The sequence below is a fragment of the Salvia splendens genome, chromosome 21 (assembly GCF_004379255.2).
Source record: "Salvia splendens isolate huo1 chromosome 21, SspV2, whole genome shotgun sequence".
Classification (NCBI taxonomy): domain Eukaryota; kingdom Viridiplantae; phylum Streptophyta; class Magnoliopsida; order Lamiales; family Lamiaceae; genus Salvia; species Salvia splendens.
In genome coordinates this window covers 27,290,930-27,315,029 of record NC_056052.1, presented here as the reverse complement: position 1 = coordinate 27,315,029, position 24,100 = coordinate 27,290,930, and the positions used below count along the sequence as shown (strand labels likewise).

General features: G+C 42.5%; 1 protein-coding gene and 1 pseudogene across 1 annotated transcript; both read left to right on the top strand.

Annotated features, from left to right (window-relative positions):
• The first annotated feature begins 5,684 nt into the window (after positions 1-5,684).
• Positions 5,685-6,909, top strand: LOC121783878 (heavy metal-associated isoprenylated plant protein 39-like). The gene is made up of 3 exons (XM_042182061.1): positions 5,685-5,845; positions 6,079-6,154; positions 6,450-6,909. The coding sequence occupies exons 1-3, from the start codon at positions 5,837-5,839 to the stop codon at positions 6,788-6,790; spliced, it is 426 nt and encodes a 141-aa protein (XP_042037995.1). The 5' UTR covers positions 5,685-5,836; the 3' UTR covers positions 6,791-6,909.
• Positions 6,910-9,203: 2,294 nt separating this feature from the next.
• LOC121783759 lies at positions 9,204-23,779 on the top strand (annotated as a pseudogene).
• The last annotated feature ends 321 nt before the right edge of the window (positions 23,780-24,100 follow it).

The following is a 24,100-nucleotide window of genomic DNA, read 5'->3' as shown; positions in this document are numbered from 1 at the left end:
TCCAAGCTTCCAAGGAGGATACAAGACCGCAATTCAGCTTAATAAGCACTTCGTCTGAAACGAACTGCAATAAGGGAAAGTCCGATCCACGCGATAAACCTCGCCGAATTAGGACGACCAAGTTCGGTCAAAGAAGTTTACCTCATAAGACCGGGGACGACCACGTCTAGTCAAAGAGGTTTACTGCATAAGACCACTTCGGTTAACTGGGAAAGTCCGATCCACGCGATAAAACTCGCCGAATTAGGACAAGGGAAAGTTCAATCCCGGCGACAAAAATCGCCAAATTAGAACACAAGCCAAGTTCGGTCAAAGATGTTTATTTCATCAGACCAAAGACGAGTCCGGTCAAAGATGTTTATTTCATCAGACCAAAGACGAGTCCGGTCAAAGATGTTTATTTCATCAGACCAAAAACGAGTCCGGTCAAAGATGTTTATTTCATCAGACCAAAGACGAGTCCGGTCAAGGATGTTTATTTCATCAGACCAAGGACCAAGTCCGGTCAAAGAAGCTTACTTCATAAGACCGAGGACAAGTACGATGAAATTTTTTCGTTAAGCTGTAAATACAGTGTTAGAAGCGAAAACAAAATTTCATTTTTCAAATCTTGTTCGGCATACAACTCCGCTACCCTACAAAATGGCGTTACGCTATTACAAAGGACTATTCTACTGTCCAGGGTTGCTGAAGTTAAGCCACCTATCTGCAAAATCCTCTGGAAGCCGAGTTCGGTTGTTCTGAGCAGATGAAGAATAAGCAGGTCGACGAGATGCTATCCTCGACCCAACGCCTCTTCCCCGAGCCCGAGAAGTCCTAACACCTCGGCGATGAAGAGTCTCTGCAATAATCATCTGCTGATCTTGCTCGCTCATAGTCACAACTCCTCGGCGAATTTCAGTCCGTCCCTGTCTTGACGATTCCGGTTGCTCCTGAGCCCGTTCTCGTCTTGACGTTTCCGGCTGTTCCGGAGTTCGTTGTTGACTGGAAGTAGGATTTTGAACAAGGGAACCAGAGGCTTGATCTGGAGTGCGAGCATCTGTTGGCACGACATGCCGAAGGAATCTTTCTATGGAGGGGCGCCGAGAAAGAACAATGTCGTACCGAGAAGCCCAGCGCCGTAATGATTTCACAACTTGTTGGCAAGCCGAGCTCTCCAGCGCATTGTTCCTCCGGAGTACATGATATTCCTCCCACAGTTCGTCAATTCGACTCTGAACATCTGATATGGTCAATCCCCCGCGCACACGGATGTAATCCTCGTACGCAGTCCTCTCAGCAACGGTCGTATTCAGCTCGGCCTCCAGATCCTTCTTATCGGACTCTAAGTCCTTATTATCGGCCTCCAGCTTCACTAAACGAGCCAGAAGCTCGTCATTCCTCGTCTGATCGGCTATAGCTCTTTTCTCAGCTTCGTCTAAAGCCGAAGAGTACAGCCGTTTCCAGTGAAGTATCTCCATCTCCTTGAGTACAAAGCAGCTATATTAGTTCGGCAGCTGTACCGAGCAGATAGTAAAATACAACAAGAATAAAGGCGAGTACGAAAAGCTATACGAAGACAAGTGTAGAGAATTTTTCATTCACAAGGAAAATTTTTTACACTAGGAGGGCTTCAAGGCCATTTTACAAGGAAGAAACTAGACTAAGAGAAGGGAGACGAAATCATACTCCGCCAGCTTCGTCTCCGGCTCCTTGGTCTGGTTCAGCTTCTTTCTCCTGAACTACCTCAGCCTCCGCCTCGCCTCCTGCCGGCCTCGCCTCCGCCTCCTGATCGGCCTCCTTCTCCGGATGCCCGGCCCGCTCGACTTCGGCCTCCAGCTCCGGCGGCTCGGCCTCACCCTCTCCGTTGTAAGTCGAAGCGGGTGAAACGGGTCCCACGGAGGCAAAGATAGCCTCCAGGTTCTCGTCCCGATCAGCTCGGCAACTCCGGACTCGGTCTGCAGAAAGCAGGACCGAAGATGAAGCGAGCTCCTCAAGGAGCGGCAGATTCTGAAGCCGAGCTGCTATCTCTCGGCTGTACAGAGGCAGCACGACGTCGGCCCCCTGCTCGCCCTTATCGGCAATTAGCCTTACCAGGCTACCGACAAAGGCCGAGAACTGGCTGCTCAAAAAGAGTTTCTCCGTGTAAACACGGAGAGCCTCCCCTTGGGCAACCACGGCAGCAGCATCGCTCCGCTTCGTCTGCTCTCGCTGGATGACGAGCTGGTTTTTGGCAAACTGAGCTTCATCCTGGGCCGAAATCCTAGCAGCTCTGGCCTTCTCAAAGTTAGCCTCAGCCTGTTCGGCCCGATGACAAGCAGCCGCCAACTTCCTCTGCATCTCGGCATAGTCATTGGACGCTTTGGAGAGTTCGACGGCGACGAGCTTGGAGAGCATATCGTTCCTCTGAAAATGAATAAAGAAAAAAGTCAACAAAGGGGCCACAAAAATACAGGAAAAAAGCAAGGCCAGAAAATCAAGAAGAGAATTCACCTCGGCGAAGTCCGTGGGCCATAAAAACGGCTCACAGATATGTTCCGAAGGAGGCGCCAAGACCACGTCTTTCTCTGGCGCTCTCGGGGGCTTCTGGGCCTTCCCCCTCCCCTTTGCCGAAGTCGACTCCGGCTTCTTCGGATCCGAAGAGGTTTTTTGCCTTTTCGGAGTCCTCTCGGCATCAGACGCCGAGCTGGTGGTTTTCGGCCTCTCCGGCTCCTTGGACTCCGAAGATTTGCGGCTAGCCTTACTCAGCATGTACACTGCCAAAAAGCAAGAAAGCAAAGTCAGATTTTCTTCGTTAAAGCAGTAGAGCATAAAGATAAAGAGAAATCCTCACCCTCGGCCTCTTCGTCCGAAGACGAGATGTCGAACACGACGTCGCCCTTGACGAGCTCAGACTCCGTGTATTGTTTCCTAACTATGGGAATCTTGTTGAGCTCGCCATCGAGCTCGTCCAACGGTTCAGGCCGAGGGTGACGGATAACGGACTCCGGCCCTCTCCAGGGAAAACTAGGAGCCGCGGTCCTATCATAGTAGAAGAAGCGATTTTGCCACTTCGGCCACTTCGTTTTACAAAAGGCTCTAAAGGGCTGTAAAGGGATCAAGTAAAACCAAGACCCCTTCCTCTTAAATTGAAAGAATTTAAGGATCGCCTTCAAAGACAAATCCCTTCCTAACCTACGGAGTTCGGCAGCAAAGGCCGACAAGTGCCTCCAAGAGTTCGGAGTCACTTGGCCTAAAGGAAGCTGAAAAAAATCTAGTAAATCTATAAAGGCAGAAGGGAGGGGGAAACGAAGCCCGCATTCTAAGCAGGCCTCGTACACGGTGGCGTACCCCTCCGGCGGGGAGTCAGCCCTATGATCACCGTCAGGTACCACCGCCTTTCCCCCAGGAAAAAAGTATTTTTCGGGTAGGGATACCACAGTATCCTTACTCAAAATACTATGGAAATACTCTACGGTCTTCTCCCCGGACCCTTTCCGGCCAGAAGACCCCTTATCCCCTTTCCTACCGCTACCCGACTCCGAAGAAGAAGAAGACATTTTTCTTACTTTTTGAAGGTGAAGAAAGTCTGAAGAAGCTCTTGAAAGCGGAAGAAAATTTCTCGAGAAAGAGAGAGTATAGAAGACGCAACAGCAAAGGTGTTCAAATGAGGAAGAAAAAGCATATTTATTAGATACGGGAAAGATTTCGAGATCGTTGCGCCGTTTCGAATCCCACCTTTTCAGGATTCAACGGCCGGATTTTACTGTCGCATTTAATGCAGGCACGCGCAAGGCATGTCCCCTGACGTCAGCCTCCCCCTTACCATTATCCAGAATGCCGAAGTGACTCACCTCGCCGAAGTGATTCACTTCGCTTTTCGGGGGGGGTAGTGATGGGGTACGAACTAAACCCTAATGGCAAGCCCAATAACAGTGACGGCCCATCAGCCCAGAGCCCAGGAAAGAGTTCTGTTCGGCACCAAAGAGTTCGGCACGACCAAAGAGTTCGGACTCAGCCTACAGCTCGGTAAAAGCCGACCAGTCAAGCTCTCCTCTCAGATCGGCAAGAGCTGATCGGTAAAGTCCAGCAGTTCGGTCTCAGCATTCGACCGAACTAGGAGTTAGTGGACTCATGAAAGGCCTCCACGACCTCCGCTATACCCACGATCTATTTAGTGGTACGAAGCAGTTATTGAGCAGTTATTACTCACCCACGATCTTGTTAGTGGGGCTGCAAACCACGATCCTAGTTCAATGTATAAATAGAACTTAGATCAGATAGAAAAGGGTTAAGCTCTCTAGAGATAAAATAGCATATAGCAAGTCTGTGTTGTAAGCTGTAATCCCAGATCAAGCAATACAATCTTGCCCTCCCTTCTTCCCGTGGACGTAGATTTACTTCAGTAAATCGAACCACGTAAATTCTTTGTGTCATAATCTTCATTCTCTACCAGCATTTATTAACATCAATAATTCGCGGATTCATCAATTGTATATACAATTCAGATGTCAACTTACAGTAAAGAATATTAGTTTCGTCTAATTCATCAATCTTGGACATTAGTAGTACATTTTTTTGTATTTTTAATAAAAATAATCTTTTATTATAAATAAGAATACGTACTACAATGCATCTACAATTCTAGAAATTTAGTATCTAAAATTGAAATCCATTTGTATGCAGATGAATCCACATGGAGTTGGGTATAAAAACAAGATCATGTCATATCTTTACCTTCAGACGTTCTAATTGGGTTAATTTTATGTCATTAATATATTAAGCGGATAATTTATTGATATGAACTCAATGGATTAAAGTACGAAAATAACATGTCAAAATAGATGTCGTCATTCTCAACGTTACGTTATTAATTGTTCGAAATGTTCAGCGTATAACGTTGAAATACCACCTTAAATAAATTAATTTGATTTCCCTAATATTTTTATTAATTGCGAAGAGCATTATTTATGTATTTATTTGTTTTGGGAGTGGGTGGCGAAGGTTGGTTGCCCATTTAAATAACTAGAAACAGCTATGGTTAGTTGATTTGGCTCCATAATCTTTCTTTCTTATCCATGTTATTTATTTAAACTACATTATTATTTAAATTCAACTCTATATATCTATGTGGAGGTAATAGTATAAACACACTGATTTCTCCTTCTATATACAATGTTAAATATCGAGCCTCAGAATTATTTGTTATAGAAATATCTACTACTACAGACTACAGACTAACACAAATACATAAAAAGATAAACTGCATGTGATATGGAATCATATGATTTAAAAATTCATAATATAATTTAAGCAAGACCAGATATATTAAACTGATGAAGGTGTGTACGTTCTGACTTTGAGTCAGTGGGATTCTTCTCTGTCAACTAGTCTATTATCAATTATAGTAGTATAACTTAGCTAGTGCCCTCATATAATTAGATTGGGGACCAATTGCTAGGTGTTGTTAGTTCTCAGTTAGATGAACAAGAATTTATCTACTAATTAACTAATTATGTTTAATATTTTGCATATCAAAATAGCAATATGGAATATATTATTTGTAATACGGTCAAAAAGTAAATTCACATGGCGTGACAATTAATTTCTCTTGAATCTACCAAAGGGTGGAAAATATTTATCTTTGATTTTTTCCCTAGTTTGGCTCTTCGATTGGTCTAAAGGGAAGCTTAAGTAATGCTTATTGGTCTAAATCTCTAATTTTAATAAGTTGACTGATATTTACATGCATATAAAAAAATGGACCCTCTCAGTCTCACACAACAAAAGACCATTTCCGATCAATTTCTGGGAATTTGTTTAACATATTTCCTTAGCCTCGGAGTCCTGTTCAAGCAATCATCTGTGCCAATTGGAGATGTCAAAGGTGAAAATTTCCCATTCCTTTACGTGCTTTTGTATATTACTACTATATCTTTAATTTCTTGTTTTGTCACAAGAAGAATTCGCATAGAATTTCTTTGATGGAATTTTCAGATTTTCACTTGATGTTTATGGCTCTTTTACTTTTCTACACAAATAACAACATGGCTTATAGTACTATTTAACAAGTTAGCTTCATTTTTTTTTTTATTTCTTTGTTCTCTTTTTCATTTTCAGAAAGTGGTAGTAAAAGTAGCAGTTCAAGATGAGAAAGGAAAGCAGAAGGCTATGAAGTCAGTTTCTAGCCTACCAGGTATTTGCTATCCAACACATCAATTCTCAATCTTGTTGATATGATTTTGCATATTTTACTTTTGTTTTTCTCCATTTTTAATTCCCTTCTAGCTTCCCCCCTTCGACATTTTGCTGAATAAATTCGTGGTCTTGGATTTTATTCAATTTTTTTTATATAAATTTTTATACAAAAGCCCCCTATCAATAATTTAAACCACTTAAAAATATATTTTCGAATAAAATTTAAAGATATAGCTCCAACCAATCTTCTTTTCTACTCCCACCCCTGAGTTCGACTATCGGGTGCTGAATAGGAATCGAATCGCTTGCGATGGACATGAATGAGAAGAAAATGACAGTGATAGGGAATGTGGATCCAGTTGAAATTGTGAACAAATTGAAGAAATCATGGTGCCCACAAATACTAGCAGTGGGGCCTGCAAAAGAACCAGAAAAGAAGGAAGGTGAGAAGAAAGAAGAGAAGAAAGATGAAAAGAAGGATGAAAAAAAGGATGATAGTAGTAGTACTAAGAAAACTGAGAGTGAACAAATTGCAGAACTAATCAAATTGTATAAGAATTACAACCCTTATGCCACACAGTACTACCATGTCTATAGTTCTGAGGAAAACCCTAATGCTTGTGTCATTTCTTGATACTAATAATTATCTCTCTTATTGAGCTGTGCATAGTATTGTTGAGGCTGGATTTTATCATGTACAGATAGCAAACAGAGGGGAATAAACTACCAACTTTTTGTGATTGTTGAGGTGTAATCAAGGCTTTTTAATTTTCATATTTTTTTTTTAAAATTCCTATGATTTCTACACCACTAAAAATTTATTTTCATTTAATAAATAAGGATATATATCTATGATGATACGGTTCAGTAATTTTTGTGAATCGCAGCTTGTTTATTAATCTAATAAAAATTTAACATTTAAATTAATGTGTGTATTGAACTAACTAATCTTTCTTGGTATCAGTCATATTCAGTACTAATTGAAAACAAACATTGATTATTTATAATTATGGTACAAATAGTGACATGATATGCACGAGAGACTTTAAAAATTAAATGATGCTTCTTTAAAAAAAGAAAATGATAATTTAAATTAAACCCAATTCAATTCGATGTTCTAACTATTTTAAAAGGTTTGAGTTTATCTCTCTTTTACTTATTTAGTCAGTCGATGGTCTAATCTTTGGCAAATAAAATTGCAGATTGTATTAAAATTAATCGATGATATTATAAACAACATTACAACAAATATTAATATTAATATTAATAAAACTATTGGTTGATCAATCGGGGGGCAAGGGAACCACAAGTATCCAGTTTCATATTATTAATCCAGGCCTCCCATTTTGTGTATTCTTAATTTTGGTTGTTTTGCTAAGTGTAATTAGTTATTTCTATGTTTATTAAAACAAAATAAAATCACAACTCAGCTGCCGACAGGTCCAGTCAGCACTGATATGTTGGAATAATCCACCGGTTTTAGATTTGGTTAATTTTAAATAAAGAGTATGTACTCCTATTACTAATATGCAATTATCATTACATTCATGATTTTTCCATTTCCGTAAAAAGCCCACGTGTGGCCATAAAATTATCTCTTTGAAAAGTGGATAAAATAAATATTATTTTTAAAATAAAATCTAATTCATCCATCTTCAATATTTAAATCATAAAGATTTATGTTAGTTAATTCATTCATATGCTAAATAAATTATTGATCCTATATGTAGTAAGTATAGTTGAATTCTAGGGGTCATTCATCTTTTTTCAAAACAAAAATAAATTCCTTATGTTTCACAATTTGTAATTTATATTGTAGCAATTGAGATTTGTAATGTAACCCTTCCCTCTACCAAATTATGTATCTAGCTAGAAACACATAATTATATTAATATTATCCATCGATGCTATCATCCACTCGTTCACAAGTCACAACAATACGTTGTTAATTTCAAAGATCATTAGGTAGGAGTATAATATTAACTTTTTTTATATGTATACTCATTTTAGTTATGTCATCTTCTACCTAACTAATAGGTTAACCTTTATAAACCGATCATGATAGTGTTCTGATTTGAAAATTAAATAATTAAATAATAATAAGACCTTATAAATAAAATTAATTAGGTGATGCCTAATCCGAGACAACTCGGGTCCAGTTCTTCTTTTCGAACCTACTTAACACACGTTGTCTCGTCATTTAATACCAAAATTCAAATTTTTTTAAACTATTACGAAAATATTTCAGAAGGTGACAAAACAAAGTGATGAATATTTCGGTGTAATTTCCAAAATTCTCACACATATATAAATATATGCTCATGTCGAACAGTTCACATTGTACCTAATGAATTTCAGCGTTGCCAAAATCACCTTTAATATTTTTAATTATATCTTACTGTCACATAAATAAAAATGGGACAGCAGATTGTTTCACAAATCCGGAAATTGAGATCTTAACAAATATAAATTGCGGTTACCAAAATATAGAACTTTTTTTACTTTTAGTGCATTGCAATTAAAAAAATCTAAGCCATTAATTAGTTATTTTATAAAATGATTGCAAATAAAAATTCTTAAGAGTGACGAACAATTAATTTCATCATTCATGGTGATGAGCTGGCAGTTTGACAATATTTAGAGAATTAAATACATTTTCGTTGAATTTATTTCATAGTATAGGCAATGTGTGGATTCTAAGGTTTTTTGAGATTAATCAAGTTCAATGTCGGCTGCCAAGTTTCAAAAACAACCTTTTACTATATTTTCAAAGAGGAGAATTATTTTGTGCATGTGGACATTTTGAGCATGAACGTAAATCTAAATTTTAAAACATCGTCTTTTTTATTTAGTATATATGCTTATTCTTGCCTATGTTATTTCTTAGGAAGCTTCATTTGAATATTATCACTACCTAGTTTCGGACTATATATAGCCCCTCCTTACATACCTTAAACATTCTACTTACAAACATCTTCTCACATTTCAACAACTGTTACTGATATCTAACTCATTCTTTCACTTCTATAATTCTTTTTTGGAAAATAATGTTGGGAAGCCAAGAGCATATTCTGTCCAAGATTGCTAGTAATGACGGTCATGGTGAAAACTGTGTTTTTTGACGGCTGGAAGGCCTATGACGTCGATCCTTAGGGCATCATTAACCCCGTCCCCATTTCCGGCCCCAAGTCCCCTCCACGTCATCATTCCTCTACAGTTGCGGCCCAGGCCCCAACTGTTGTAACCCTGCAGGTTGCGGCCCGGGCCGCAACTAATAAATGACACTATTCACAACTCCAACCTATTTAACTCGTAAACGCAATTCGTTGAACAATTGAAACCGGGAAAATACATTGTTCATTAGAAATTAATGTCGACGTTGCTACCGACTCCCGGACTAGGTTGTGTCTGCGATGGTTGCGACGACGGTATGTACCAATTGTTCAAGTTAACGAACTCCTCCATCTCACGTTGATCGCTGTTAAACCAATCCATTGGCGCCGAAACAAAGGGTATAATAGAGTATTGAAATGGAACGCGGGATTGAAATGGATGGAACGCAAGCTCGTATTTATAGACATCGAATTAAAAAAAAATTGGATTTGCGGCCCGGCCCGAAGAGCGTGTAACGCTGGGCCGGGCCGCGGGACATGCGGCCCGTCACCGTGCAACCCCATCCCGGGCCGGGACGCGGGACGCTCACCAGGCCGGGAACGCGGCCCCGGGACCGGCCTGGGCCGTGACTCGCCTCCGTGTAACGCATGGGACGGGCCGGGACTCGCGATTTGCGGCCCGGCCCGACGCGTTACAGATGCTCTTATCATCCCACAAAAAATCCTAATGGAGTTATTCAGATGGGCTTAGCCGAAAACCAGGTAATTTTACGAAGTCTTTCTTCTCTTGTGCTTAAAAAGTAATGGAATTCCAATTTAATAAAGGAGAATAGATTCATTCTAATTGAGGGAGTGACGCATAATGGTTGTGCGTCGTTCTTAATGAAACGCACAACCCTTATGCGTCGTTCTTTAATGACGCACAAGGATTATGCGTCGCTTAACGATGCATAAGGGTTATGCGTCATTAAAGAACGACGCATAATGGTTATGCGTCGTTAAGGCGGCTTTTAACCCCCTACAGGCAGACGCAGCTCACAGAACGCACTTTCACACACTTTCATTTCTTCTGTCGGCGATTTCCGGCGATTTCTCCATAAGATCCGATAATTTGTTAATCAATTTAGCTACATTCATCATTATTCATGTTTATTGTGCTTTCATTTGTTAGTTTTACCCAATTTATACAAATTAGGGCTTGTAGGAAAAATGTCCCTAATTGTCGTTGTTTTAAATGTTTTTTATGCAGAAATCATGCAAGTATTTGTGAGTTTGTATTGGGGTGGTAGAGTAGTTCAACTACCACATATGGGTATTGGTTATGAACCACCTCGTGCGAGGAGCTCCATCATATTAAATTCAGGTGTTTCCTATTCTGGGTTGGTAGCAATGATCTGTGATGCGATGGGAATAGATATGAACCAACACACAATTGAATTATTATGGAGACAATGTGTAGTCTATGCTTCCGGTATGAGTTATACATGTTCTGTGATTTGCAATGATGAAAGTGTAATGTTTATGTTCAACAATGCTCAAAATTCAAGTGGGTGTATTGAATTATTTGTTGAGTATTCACCGGTGAGGAGTGCAGAAATCCCACCAGTTGTTGATTATGGTATTGGAGCATCTGCGGGGTTTGAACCAATGAGTTTTGACTGTGGTATTGGATCATCTGCGAGGGTGGATCGAATGAGCTTTGATCGCCCGACCGGGCATTTTAGAAAAATAAAATCGCCCGACCGGGCGAAGTTTCTGGACTCAACAGTGCGTGACGACATTCACCCAGTGACGCATAATGATTATGCGTCACCAATGAACGACGCATAATCGTTATGAAGAACGACGAATAATCGTTATGAAGAACGACGCATAATCGTTATGCGTCACCGGGGGAATTTCGTCACGCACTATTCAGGCCAGAAACTTCGCCCAGTCGGGCGATTTTATTTTTCTAAAACGCTCGGTCGGGCGATTTTATGTAAATTTGTAACGAGTCCAGCCACTTCGCCCGGTGTGGTCGTATGTTGATTTTTGAAACATGTTTCGGGCATATGACGATATTTGTTTATATTTGTTTATCAAAATCATAATATTGTTCATTCCACCATAGAAAACATTCCAAAGTATTTATGTTTCATCATATCAAAAATGTTCAAAAATCAACTTACGATCACAACCTGTTTCAATAGACATAAATACCAACATATGACCGAAATCTATCTAGATGGAGGCGTGAACTTTGTCGGAGCTTTCCCTTTGTTCTTCCTTGTTGAAAATCCCCTGAATACATTCTGCATAGCCCTCCCAATCGTACTTGATGGTCGTGAGGATCCCGCGGTCGGTGGTCGGAATATTACTTCGTCATGTTCTTCCCCGCCCTCTTCTTCCGGACCCTCTTCTTCCTGACCCTCTTCTTCCCCCACAGGATCCATAAATTGATAATTCTGAAAGTACGTATCACGTCCTGGTTGAGCTGCATCCCAATCAGACACACCGCCAAAGAATGAATCACATGGCGTGCGTGCTCCCCATTGCGAGGGCTCGTGGCTTGCACCACTCAACTGAGACCATCCTGGTGGATCGTACTCCGGACTCAAGGGCTCTGGTACCGCATACTCAGGTTGCGGCTGCTGCTGCTGCGATAACCTATGCTGTCGCGTAATCCCGTGCCCACCCGTCCGAACACCCGGCAGTCCATGACGAAGAGAAGTTGGTGGTCTGTGTCATGTTCATAGGTCAAATGTCATATCCCCTGAAGGGTCTCAACCTAGATAACACAAATACAAATGACATCATACCACGGTGAGCAATACAAACTTTAAACTAAAGACATTTTTATATACAAAAACATCACATACCGCCAATAAATTAGAAGGGACTGCCTCGTTCATCCCTTCAGTTGACTGTGTCCCAGGTTGAACTAGGTACGACACGGTGATCCTATTGTACCACGCCATATAGCCCGGATTAATGCGACCATCCATTGTCGCCTTTGCATGGTCAAAAGTTGCTTGGAACCTGTCGTGGCGCAAGTCCCATTCATCAATGAAGAACTTATGTACCTTAGCCCAATCAGTGCCCTTCCTCCCACGGCGGTGACTTTTACTCAAATGGCCGGAGCTATGTAGCATCCTATCACAGTACTGAGGAATACGCTGGTAGCGGTTAAATTGTCGAGAAACGCGTCCAGCCTCGTGTGCCTCGACAAATGACCAGCACACCAAATAAGTATCGCACAACTAGGATGCAGTCGAATCAATGCAGTACTCAGGGAGGATACAGTCTGCATAGGGTGTCCACATAAACTACAAACAAATAAAATAAAAAACACAATTAATTTCATACTATAGTAAGTAAATTCATTAACTAAAACAACACAAATAAATTTCACCTGGCCAGGACGGATCAGTGATAACTGATCACGATAATGAGCTACTGAATGTCGGGGAGCATTTCCAATTTCAGTAACTCCGTGCCACCTATACATAATATTAATGTCAAAAGTTATCAACAAAATACATAATTATGTGAGTTAATTTAAACAAAAACATTACTTGTCTCCACACGGGGTATACGGCGTGTGCATAGGCGATATCAAGAAGGCTGGCATCAATGTAGGCATTCTTTCCCAGGCCCACAGCTGCAAGAGAACCATAGGTCCACCCACATCTCTTCTCTGTCTGCCTATAGAAGCCTCGCACAAATAATGATACAGGTATGCTAAAGCAGCACTACCCCAACTGATATTAGCCACATCTTCCGGATCGTCTAAGGCATTTAACCACATAAAGGGGACCTTGCACCCTGTGGTGTCCGGTAAAATAAGCCCCCCTAACAAGATCAGAGCATGTATACGTGCTCTTTGAATGTATGCATACTCAGACAGCCCATCACCCAACGGCATCGTCGCTTGGTGGATCAGAGACGTCATCAACAAACCACTGTGCTTCGTTTCGGTTTCTGCGTCAGGTATCCATCCCAACAAATCTCTACACTTGCTGGACCAATCTTCAAATCCAACAGGGTAGTCACGGCCAGTGAAAACATGATCGTCTGCTCTCAAACCCCACAGGCTTTGCACATCCTGTAAGGTTACAGTAACTTCACCAACTGGAAGGTGGAAACAGTGTGTCTCAGGCCTCCAGCGCTCGATCAAGGCCGTTATTAGCTCATTGTCCATCCTCATCGGCCTTCCACATTCAACCACGCCTCTGAACCCCCATACATCTAGCCAATACATTACATTTTCATGTATTGGCAATGCCCACACCTTACTCTCCGTCCTACGACTTCTCAACACATTTGCTGTGCCATTCGCCAACAAGGAGCCTGAAATGTGTTCGTTCTGATGAAACAATAGTGATGGATCCTCAGGTCCATAGCATAACTGTTGTTCGGAACTTGCAGATGCCATCTACTTCAAAACATTCACCCATGATTCAATTTTTTTCATAACAACTCAACAAGCTAACTAAATTGCAACTTAGGGGCGCAATATATGCATATGAAATACCCAAATTACATAAAATCGCCCACCAAAAGGGGGACAATTACAAAAACTTAATCAATTGCTTCTACCCATTCAATTATATGCGTATGAAATATCCAAATTACGGAAAATCGACCAACAAATCCAACAATTTCATCATAAACCCTAATTTTGCTAAATTAAATCCATATGAAATACACAAATTACGGAAAGTCGACCAAAAATTCCATCAATTTCATCATAACCCATAATTTCATCATAATCCCTAATTATATGCAACAAAACAACAAAAATATACCAAAAATCCATCAATTTAATCAGAAACCCTACTTTTACTAAATTACGGAAAACCTGCCCAAATTAAACATTAAAGGATGTATTTAGCCAAATTGAAGAACAATTACCGGAATATGGTTGCAAAATGGTGGAAATTCGCCGGATTTTGCTCGGATTCGTCGGAAATCGCTTGATTTCGTCGTTTGGTTTCGTCCCCTGCTTCTGCTCGTTCGTTTCTGGCTGGTTCTACCTTCTGCCCAGTTTAAAACTCAACGAACGACGCATAAGAATTATGCGTCGCTAAATAAAGACGCATAAGCGTTATGCGTCGCTAATGAACGACGTACAATGGTTATGCGTCAATATCTAACGACGCATAACCCTTATGCGTCGTTTATTAGCGACGCATAACGATTATGCGTCAATAACTAACGACGCATAATTATTATGCGTCTTTCTGTTAGTGACGCATAACTCTTATGCGTCACTCCCTGAGGCGGAATACAAGTAATGCTCTTCATTAAAATGGAATTCAATTAAAGGCTTTACCAAAAAAAAGAATTGATCCGTAATTTTACTGACGAACTTTTCACTAATCTGTCGATAATCTTAAATTATTTTTTATTTGTTTATTTATTTGTTTGCAGCTTTCATTTGATTTAGTGGAGGAGTGGGCGAGGAACAACCCAAAGGCATCCATTTGCACTGCAGAAGGGGCGAGCCAATTTAAGGACGTAGCTATTTTTTCAAGATTATCATGGCATGCCAGAATTCCGAAATGTAATAATTTATGTCACATTAATTAATTATGTATAATCAACTATATTATCAAGATTAATCAAATTGTAATATTATTAATTGCTTTGTTATAGGCTGTTGCAAGATTTATGGAGAAAGTGAGGGGAGACCGAGTCCGGTTCAACCCGGACCGCATAGTAATGAACGGAGGTGCGACCGGGGCTCAAGAAACGCTCACCTTCTGCTTGGCCGATCCCGGGGAGCCCTGTTGGTGCCCACTCCATATTATCCAGCGTAAGCATATCTTAACTAATTTCTGTTTGATTTATTTTTGTATTTTATGTTGAAAATAATTTATTAGCCAAAATTATTGGTGGGACACCATACTTACTAATTCGTCTCTTTATAATAAATCTTAACTCCACGACAAATTTCATAATTAACTGTTTTTGTCACGTCTACTTCGATTCCAGCTACTTTTATCATTTGCCATGTTCCCTTTCAAAGCATCTTACATAAACACATCACAAATAATATTAGCTTTAGTTGCTAATTAAAGTGTAACTTTTTTACCTCTAAAAATTTCAAATGTGAAGAAATTTTTTTATCTAGACTTATATTGACATTACCGTTTTATGGCATGCAGAAACGACCGTGATCTGACTTGGCGCACGGGTGTCAAGCTCGTCCCAGTCATCTGTGACAGCTCGAATGGCTTCAAGATGACTCAGGATGCGCTCGAAGCCGCATACAAAGCGACACTAGACTCAAACACAACCGTGAAGGGCATACTTCTCAACAATGTAAAAATCATGGATTAAATATGCCCGGTCAATGGATTTTGACCAAATAATAAATGTGACGAGACATTTAATTTTGTGAAATTAAATGACATAGCGTCGATCTACATTTTACGTAGGTAAATGTAGTATATTCACTTTCTCAAATCCGATTTTCGGTGAGTGAGAAATAGTGGATTAAAGTTGGGCATAATTAGCTTTTAATTAAAGCTTGGAGATGGAGCTTAGGGAATAATTAACTAGTGTTAATTATCCCACATTGGAGGATTAACACATCTTTAATGTGTATAAATTAAGTGACTTTATGTTACTTAATAATTATAGTGGACCAAGATGGGTGAAAGAGCCCACACGCGTGCACACGAGCGCGCCGCCGCCGCCGCCCGCCCGCCCGAGCCCGAGCCCGTGCCCGTGCACGTGCTCGTGCTCGCGCTCGCGGGCCGCGGGCCGCGGGCCCGATCCCGATCTCGATCTCGATCTCGATCTCGATCTTGATCTTGGACTTGGACTTGGACTTGGACTTGGACTTGGCAATTGGTCTTTGGGTGGTCTTTGGGCTTGGTGCTTGGCCCAAACTATTCTTTTTGGACCACCGCCGAGTCAGCAATCCAAGTGGCTTGACACGTCGTCAAGCGAGGCACAGTCACGGTTGCCACGTGAGAAATCCACACGCTCCACACACGGGTGGCACATTCCAGCCACACGCCTGTAACCGACGTCGGTTACGTTTTTGCCATGATGAGCCTTCAATGGCTGGTTGACCCTGCATGGTGGTTGGCCTATAAATAGGCTAGCCATACCACTGCATTAAGACACACACATCTACAAGCATCTGCATAAGCTCTCTCCCTCTCTCTGCATTGTCCTTCTGTCGAAGCTCTGCCCTCTCCTTCATCCAGTTCGCCGGAGCTCTACTGATTGCGGTGCTGCATCAATAGAGACGTAGCCGTTTTACCTTTGGGGACGACACGCCAAACCGAAGAGCACTACCGGGGCGTATCTCGTCTTGCGGGAAGAGGCCTCCTCGACTCGGCTAATCATACTGGTTTAGTAGTTTCGATTCTACGTTGTAATTTTTAAGTTCAGTTCATACTTTTCCTTTCTTTTGGGTTGTATTACGCCCGGTTTTGTTATCTTGTAATCCCAGAAACCAACAATCGCAAGACGAGATAACTTGCCTTTGAAGGAATTTGGACTTCTAAACTGAACTAAAACTTTCGAAATATTAAACACCTTTGTTGGAGATGTCTACCGACTCCAACACCGCCGCTGCCACCACCGCCGCCGCCATTCCCTCCACCATGGCGACCACTGAACCGGTCAACACTTCATCGGCTCCCTCGATGATGCCAACTCCCGGCTTCCCAGCTGCCTCATCCACCGTCCCTTGGGTTTGGGACAACCCCTTCGGGGCGTCCACTGGTTCCACCTTTGGTGGTTCGGTTGGTTCCACTTTTAGTGGTTCCTTCGGATCCTTTAATGGATCAAGTGTTGGTGCCTTCGGGCTCAATACTAGTGTTGGATCTTTCGGGATCAACACGAATGCTGGGGCCTTCGGGTCTCATGCGGGTGCTAGTCCCTTCGGGGCTGGTACGACCATGGCGGGCTCTATGCCCAACATGAATGGTGGGGGCTCTATGCCCAACCAAGTTGTTGGCTCCTTCGGGGGCAATGGAATTGGTTCCTTCCAAGGACCAACTGCGGCACCTTTGGCACCAAGAATGATGCCACCTGCTGAGAAACCACCCAAGTTTGGAGGATCAGACTTCAAGAGGTGGTATCAAAAGATGTTGTTCTATTTGACAACATTGGGCGTCGCCAACTTCCTCACGGAGAACGAGCCGCCCGCGCCAAGCGACCAAGAGACTAGGCTCGAAGTCATGGCGGACTATGAAGCTTGGAGAAAAGGGGATTATCTATGTAAAAACTTTATTTTAAGTGCATTAGATGATAGCCTCTATAATGTATACTCCAATGTAACCACATCTAAACAAATGTGGGAAAGCCTAGAGAAGAAATATAGCATAGACAATGCTGCAGGGACTGAACAGGTTGTAGCATCCAAGTTTATGGACTACAAGATGGTCGACTCTCGACCCATCATGGAGCAAGTCCAAGAGCTCCAAATGATCATCCACTCCTTAGTGGCTGAAGGGATGACCTTGCCCGATAAGTTCCTAAGGTGCACGATCATTGACAAGCTCCCTCCAAGTTGGAAGGACTTCAAGAGTTATCTCAAGCACAAGCGAAAGCAGATGACCCTTGAAGACTTGATCGTGAAGTTGCGCATTGAGGCCGACATGCGCAAAAGTGATCAAAAGGCTAAGGGCTTCACCCCAAATGAAGCCAAAGCCAACCTGTTGGAGCGGGGCGGTCCCTCCAACAAACGCCCTCGCCCAAACCGTCCAAACGACAAAGGGAAGGGAAAGCAGCCTTCAAAGAAGTTTGAAGGCGACTGCTACAAGTGTGGCAAACCAGGCCACTTTGCTAAAGACTGCCGCAGCAAGAAGAGAAAGCCGGCTGCCCACGTCGTAGAGAAGGAGTTCAAGGACTGGGATGAGAACGACCTCATTGCTGTGGTCACTGAAGAGGTCAACCTTGTTAACAACAACAAGGGTGGCTGGTATATTGATACCGGCGCTACTGCACATGTTTGCGCAGATAGGAGTATGTTCTCCACCTACAACAACGTTGAAGGGAGAAAGATAAACATGGGGAATCAAGCCTCGTCTGAAATCCTCGGAGTTGGTGATGTAATCCTCAAGATGACGTCTGGCGTCTAAATCACCTTGAAGGATGCGCTGCACGTTCCGGACATCCGGAAGAACCTAGTTTCAGGATCAATACTAGTGAATAAGGGTTTTAAACTTGTATTTGAATCCGATCGGTTTGCATTGTATAAGTTTGGGAAGTCCCTCGGAAAAGGTTATGTAACCGACGGACTTTTCAAGCTTAGTGTAGAAACACTGCGTGTTCCAAAGCCACTGGCTAATAAGAATAAAGCATCTACTTCCTCTTATTTGATTGAGTCTTCAAATTTGTGGCATTGTAGATTGGGGCATGTGAATTCAAAAGCTACTAAAAGATTAGTGAATTTAGATTTACTAAAGGCTAATGAATTGGATACCCAAGATAAATGTGAAATTTGTCTTGAAGCAAAAATGACTAAGTTGCCGTTTCACTCGGTTGAACGTAGCACAAAACCCCTTGAATTAATTCACACGGACGTATGTGATTTAAAGATGGTGCAAACTAGAGGTGGTAAAAAGTACTTTATCACTTTCATAGATGATTGCACAAGATATTGCTACATTTATCTTTTAAGAAGCAAAGATGAAGCAATAGAGGCGTTCAAAAATTATAAGAACGAAGTTGAGAATCAACTTGGTTGTAAAATCAAAATGATTCGAAGCGATAGAGGAGGCGAATATGTAGCCCCGTTTGAGGAGTTATGCAACGCAAGTGGTATAATTCATCAAACAACTGCTCCATATTCACCACAATCTAATGGTGTTGCAGAACGCAAGAATCGAACTCTAAAAGAGATGATGAATGCACTGCTACTCAGTTCAGGATTACCACATAACATGTGGGGGGAAGCTGTTTTGACAGAAAACTATATCTTGAATAAAATCCCTCTCAAAGGAAAAGATGTTACTCCTTATGAGTTGTGGAAGGGAAGGAAGCCATCCTACAAATACCTCAAAGTGTGGGGGTGTTTGGCAAAGGTGATGGTTCCTCCGCCCAAAGAAGTTACGATCGGACCTAAGACGGTTGATTGCATCTTCATTGGATATGCACTTAACAGTAGTGCATATCGATTTGTTGTTCACAAGTCTAAAATATCGACTATCAAAGTAGGAACAACAATTGAGTCGAGGAATGCTGTATTTCTCGAAAATACATTTCCTTGCAAAGACAAGGAAAAAGTCTCAACCAATTCTGAGACAAGAATTGAAGAAGCCACTAGTTCCAAACAAGTGGAAGAAGAAGCCACTAGTTCTAAATCAGCGGATGCGGAACCTGAATCGCGCAAGCGTGCAAGGCCCGATCCAAAAGATACAGTACTAAGACGTGGTAATAGAGTCAAAACACCAAAAACTTTTGGTCCTGACTACATTGCTTTCATGTTGGATGAAGAACCAACATCGATAAAAGTAGCCTTTGCTGGCCTAGACGGGCTGCATTGGAGAGAAGCTGTTCAAAGCGAAATTGATTCAATTTTGCTAAACCACACATGGGTGTTGGTTGATTTGCCCGAAGGTGCTAAACCTTTAGGATGCAAATGGGTCCTTAAAAGAAAGTTTAAGGCCGATGGAACAGTTGATAAGTATAAAGCCCGATTAGTAGTAAAGGGTTTTAAACAAAAAGAAGGACATGACTTCTTCGATACCTATTCACCTGTAACAAGGATTACATCTATCCGGGTGCTTCTCGCTATTGCTGCATTGCACAATCTCGAGATTCATCAAATGGATGTAAAGACCGCGTTTCTGAATGGTGAACTAGAAGATGAAATCTATATGGAACAACCCGAAGGGTTTGTAGTACCTGGACAAGAGAAAAAGGTATGCAAGCTCGTGAAATCCCTATATGGATTGAAACAAGCGCCATTGCAATGGCACTTGAAGTTTGATAATGTGATGTTATCAAATGGGTTTAAAATCAACGAGTGCGACAAATGTGTCTACATCAAGAGCACTAATAACGGTCATGTTATAGTGTGTCTCTACGTTGATGATATGTTAATCTTGGGTAGCAACACTCAAGTAATTAACGATACAAAGGCCATGTTAAAGAGAAACTTTGACATGAAAGACATGGGTCTAGCCGATGTAATTCTTGGAATGAAGATTCTAAGAACGAATGATGGAACCATCTTAACACAATCACATTATGTTGAGAAGATATTGAATAAATTCAAAGCCTATGATGGCGCGCCGGTTAAGACTCCAATTGAACTCGACGTTCACTTGAGCAAAAACAAAGGCGAGCCCGTTGCACAAGAAGAGTATGCACGGGTCATCGGGTGCATTATGTACTTGACTAATTGCACTCGACCTGACATTGCTTGTGCCGTGAACAAGTTAAGTCGCTACACGAGCAATCCAAGCAAAGAGCATTGGAGAGCTCTTGTGAGGGTTTTGAGATATTTAAAACACACTCAAAATCTTGGGCTACACTTCTCGAGATACCCCCCGGTACTTGAAGGGTACTGTGATGCCAATTGGATATCCGATAATAGAGACTCACTTTCAACAAGTGGATATGTCTTCACTATTGGGGGTGGTGCTGTATCATGGAAATCCACAAAACAGACCTGTATAGCCCGATCAACAATGGAATCGGAGTTCATTGCCTTAGATAAGGCTGGTGAGGAAGCCGAGTGGCTTAAGAACTTCCTTGAAGACATTCCATGTTGGTCTAAGCCAGTGCCACCAGTGCTGATTCACTGCGATAGCCAAGCGGCTATTGGAAGGGCAAACAATGGTTTCTATAACGGTAAGTCTCGACATATACGTCGACGACATAACACCGTGAGACATTTGATCACAACAGGGGTGATTACAATTGACTATGTGAAGTCAATAGATAATCTAGCGGATCCGCTAACCAAAGGGTTAAACCGTGATCAAATGAATAAGTTGCTAGAGGGAATGGGTTTGAAATCCACAAACTAAAGAATTGTCATAGTGGTAATCCAACCATGATGACTGGAGATCCCAAGAACTTGGTTCAAAGGGACAACTAAGCTATGAGAGTTCATGAGAAACACTCAACTATATCTATTCCCTAGAGAGCAATAGAGTGTTGGAGAGCTTGCCTAGTGGTAAAGGCTAAGTCTATGACTTTTAATGGTTCTTAAGGATCTCAAAGAGATGGAATTCTCAAAGAGACCAAGTATGGCAAGGTACTTGACTAAGAATCACCTATGTAAGTGCGAAGTGTGGTCGCTTCATAAAAAAAAAAAAAAATGCACTTATGAATCCAAAGTGGTGTCCAAGACCGCAATGGACACAAAACGTGAGAACGGATGAGGTTGAGGTGTTTAAGCGTTAACACCATTGTCTCGGTGCACGCCGTGGGGGATTAGTTCAAAGCATCGCGCTACTAAGCCGCCTGTGTATCCGATGGTGTCGACTATGGAGGGTTCAAAGTCAACAACTACCTATCCTTATGCTTATATACCTCGCGAGGGTTGAGCTTGTGTCTGCATGCATATGCATTCGGCTATTTCCACTCATGTGGGAGATTGTAAAAATCATGGATTAAATATGCCCGGTCAATGGATTTTGACCAAATAATAAATGTGACGAGACATTTAATTTTGTGAAATTAAATGACATAGCGTCGATCTACATTTTACGTAGGTAAATGTAGTATATTCACTTTCTCAAATCCGATTTCCGGTGAGTGAGAAATAGTGGATTAAAGTTGGGCATAATTAGCTTTTAATTAAAGCTTGGAGATGGAGCTTAGGGAATAATTAACTAGTGTTAATTATCCCACATTGGAGGATTAACACATCTTTAATGTGTATAAATTAAGTGACTTTATGTTACTTAATAATTATAGTGGACCAAGATGGGTGAAAGAGCCCACACGCGCGCACACGCGCGCGCCGCCGCCGCCGCCCGCCCGCCCGAGCCCGAGCCCGTGCCCGTGCTCGGGCCGCGGGCCTCGGGCCCGGGCCCGAGCCCGATCCCGATCTCGATCTCGATCTCGATCTTGGGCTTGGGCTTGGGCTTGGACTTGGACTTGGATCTTGGCAATTGGTCTTTGGGTGGTCTTTGGGCTTGGTGCTTGGCCCAAACTATTCTTTTTGGACCACCGCCGAGTCAGCAATCCAAGTGGCTTGACACGTCGTCAAGCGAGGCACAGTCACGGTTGCCACGTGAGAAATCCACACGCTCCACACACGGGTGGCACATTCCAGCCACACGCCTGTAACCGACGTCGGTTACGTTTTTGCCATGATGAGCCTTCAATGGCTGGTTGACCCTGCATGGTGGTTGGCCTATAAATAGGCTAGCCATACCACTGCATTAAGACACACACATCTACAAGCATCTGCATAAGCTCTCTCCCTCTCTCTGCATTGTCCTTCTGTCGAAGCTCTGCCCTCTCCTTCATCCAGTTCGCCGGAGCTCTACTGATTGCGGTGCTGCATCAATAGAGACGTAGCCGTTTTACCTTTGGGGACGACACGCCAAACCGAAGAGCACTACCGGGGCGTATCTCGTCTTGCGGGAAGAGGCCTCCTCGACTCGGCTAATCATACTGGTTTAGTAGTTTCGATTCTACGTTGTAATTTTTAAGTTCAGTTCATACTTTTCCTTTCTTTTGGGTTGTATTACGCCCGGTTTTGTTATCTTGTAATCCCAGAAACCAACAAACAACTCATCAAACCCGCTAGGCACCGTCCTCGACCGTGAAGCTCTATCAATGGCACTGAGCTTCACCAACGAAAAAAACATCCACTTAATCTGCGACGAGATCTACTCCGCCACCGTCTTCGACGAGCCCGGCTTCGTCAGCATCGCCGAGATCCTGGCAGAGTCCCCCGACGCGAACCCCGACCTAGTCCACATCGTCTACAGCCTCTCCAAGGACCTCGGCTTCCCGGGGTTCCGCGTCGGGATCCTCTACTCCTACAACGATGCCGTCGTCTGCTGCGCCAGCAAGATGTCGAGCTTCGGGCTCGTGTCCACGCAGACGCAGCGGATGCTGGCGTCCATGCTCGTGGACGAGGAATTCGTGGGGAAATTCCTCGCCGAGAGCGCGGCGCGCCTGGGTGCCAGGGCATGGCGCAGATTGGCGTGGGCAGCCTGAAAGGTAGCGCCGGGCTCTACTGCTGGATGGATTTGCGGCGGCAGCTGAAGGCAGCCACGTTCGAGGCCGAGATGGAGCTGTGGCGCGTGATTGTGAATGACGTGAGGATCAATGTCTCACCCGGCGCGTCGTTTCACTGCGCCGAGCCGGGGTGGTTCAGAGTGTGCTTTGCGAACATGGACGAGGAGACCATGCGCGTGGCGCTGAGTAGGATCTCCAAGCTGGTGGTGCAGAGCAAGAGCAGCGAGGCTAGGAAGCAATGCAGGAGGAGGAGCAAGCTGGAGATCAGCTTGTCGTTCAGGAGGTTGGAGGAGATGATGATGTCACCTCACTCTCCGATGACGTCACCGCTTGTCCGAACAATGACTTGATTTTATCAAACTTTTACTACTTATATTTCTTTAATTATTTATTTAACTGCGCTATAGTATTAAGTTTTTTTTCCCCATTGATTGTATGCTCTGTCTTTGTATTGTTTCTACTGTTTTTAATTCGATGGTATTGATTGTTAATTGTTTGATTGCTGGGAAACTAATGATGAAGCATATATGAAGTTTATATTTTACTTCTTGTTTTACTTTAAGACTAATTAACATGTCAGTTATGACTCATATATCCATGTGATCCTACTAACAACATTTTCAAAGTGTTTGGTCAAAATATTACTCCTCCCGTCCCACTTTAAGAGTCCC

Coding starts and splice junctions, on each gene's coding strand:
- LOC121783878 (XM_042182061.1), top strand. Junction 6,155..6,449: donor GTCAGTTTCTAGCCTACCAG/GTATTTGCTATC, acceptor GGTGCTGAATAG/GAATCGAATCGCTTGCGATG.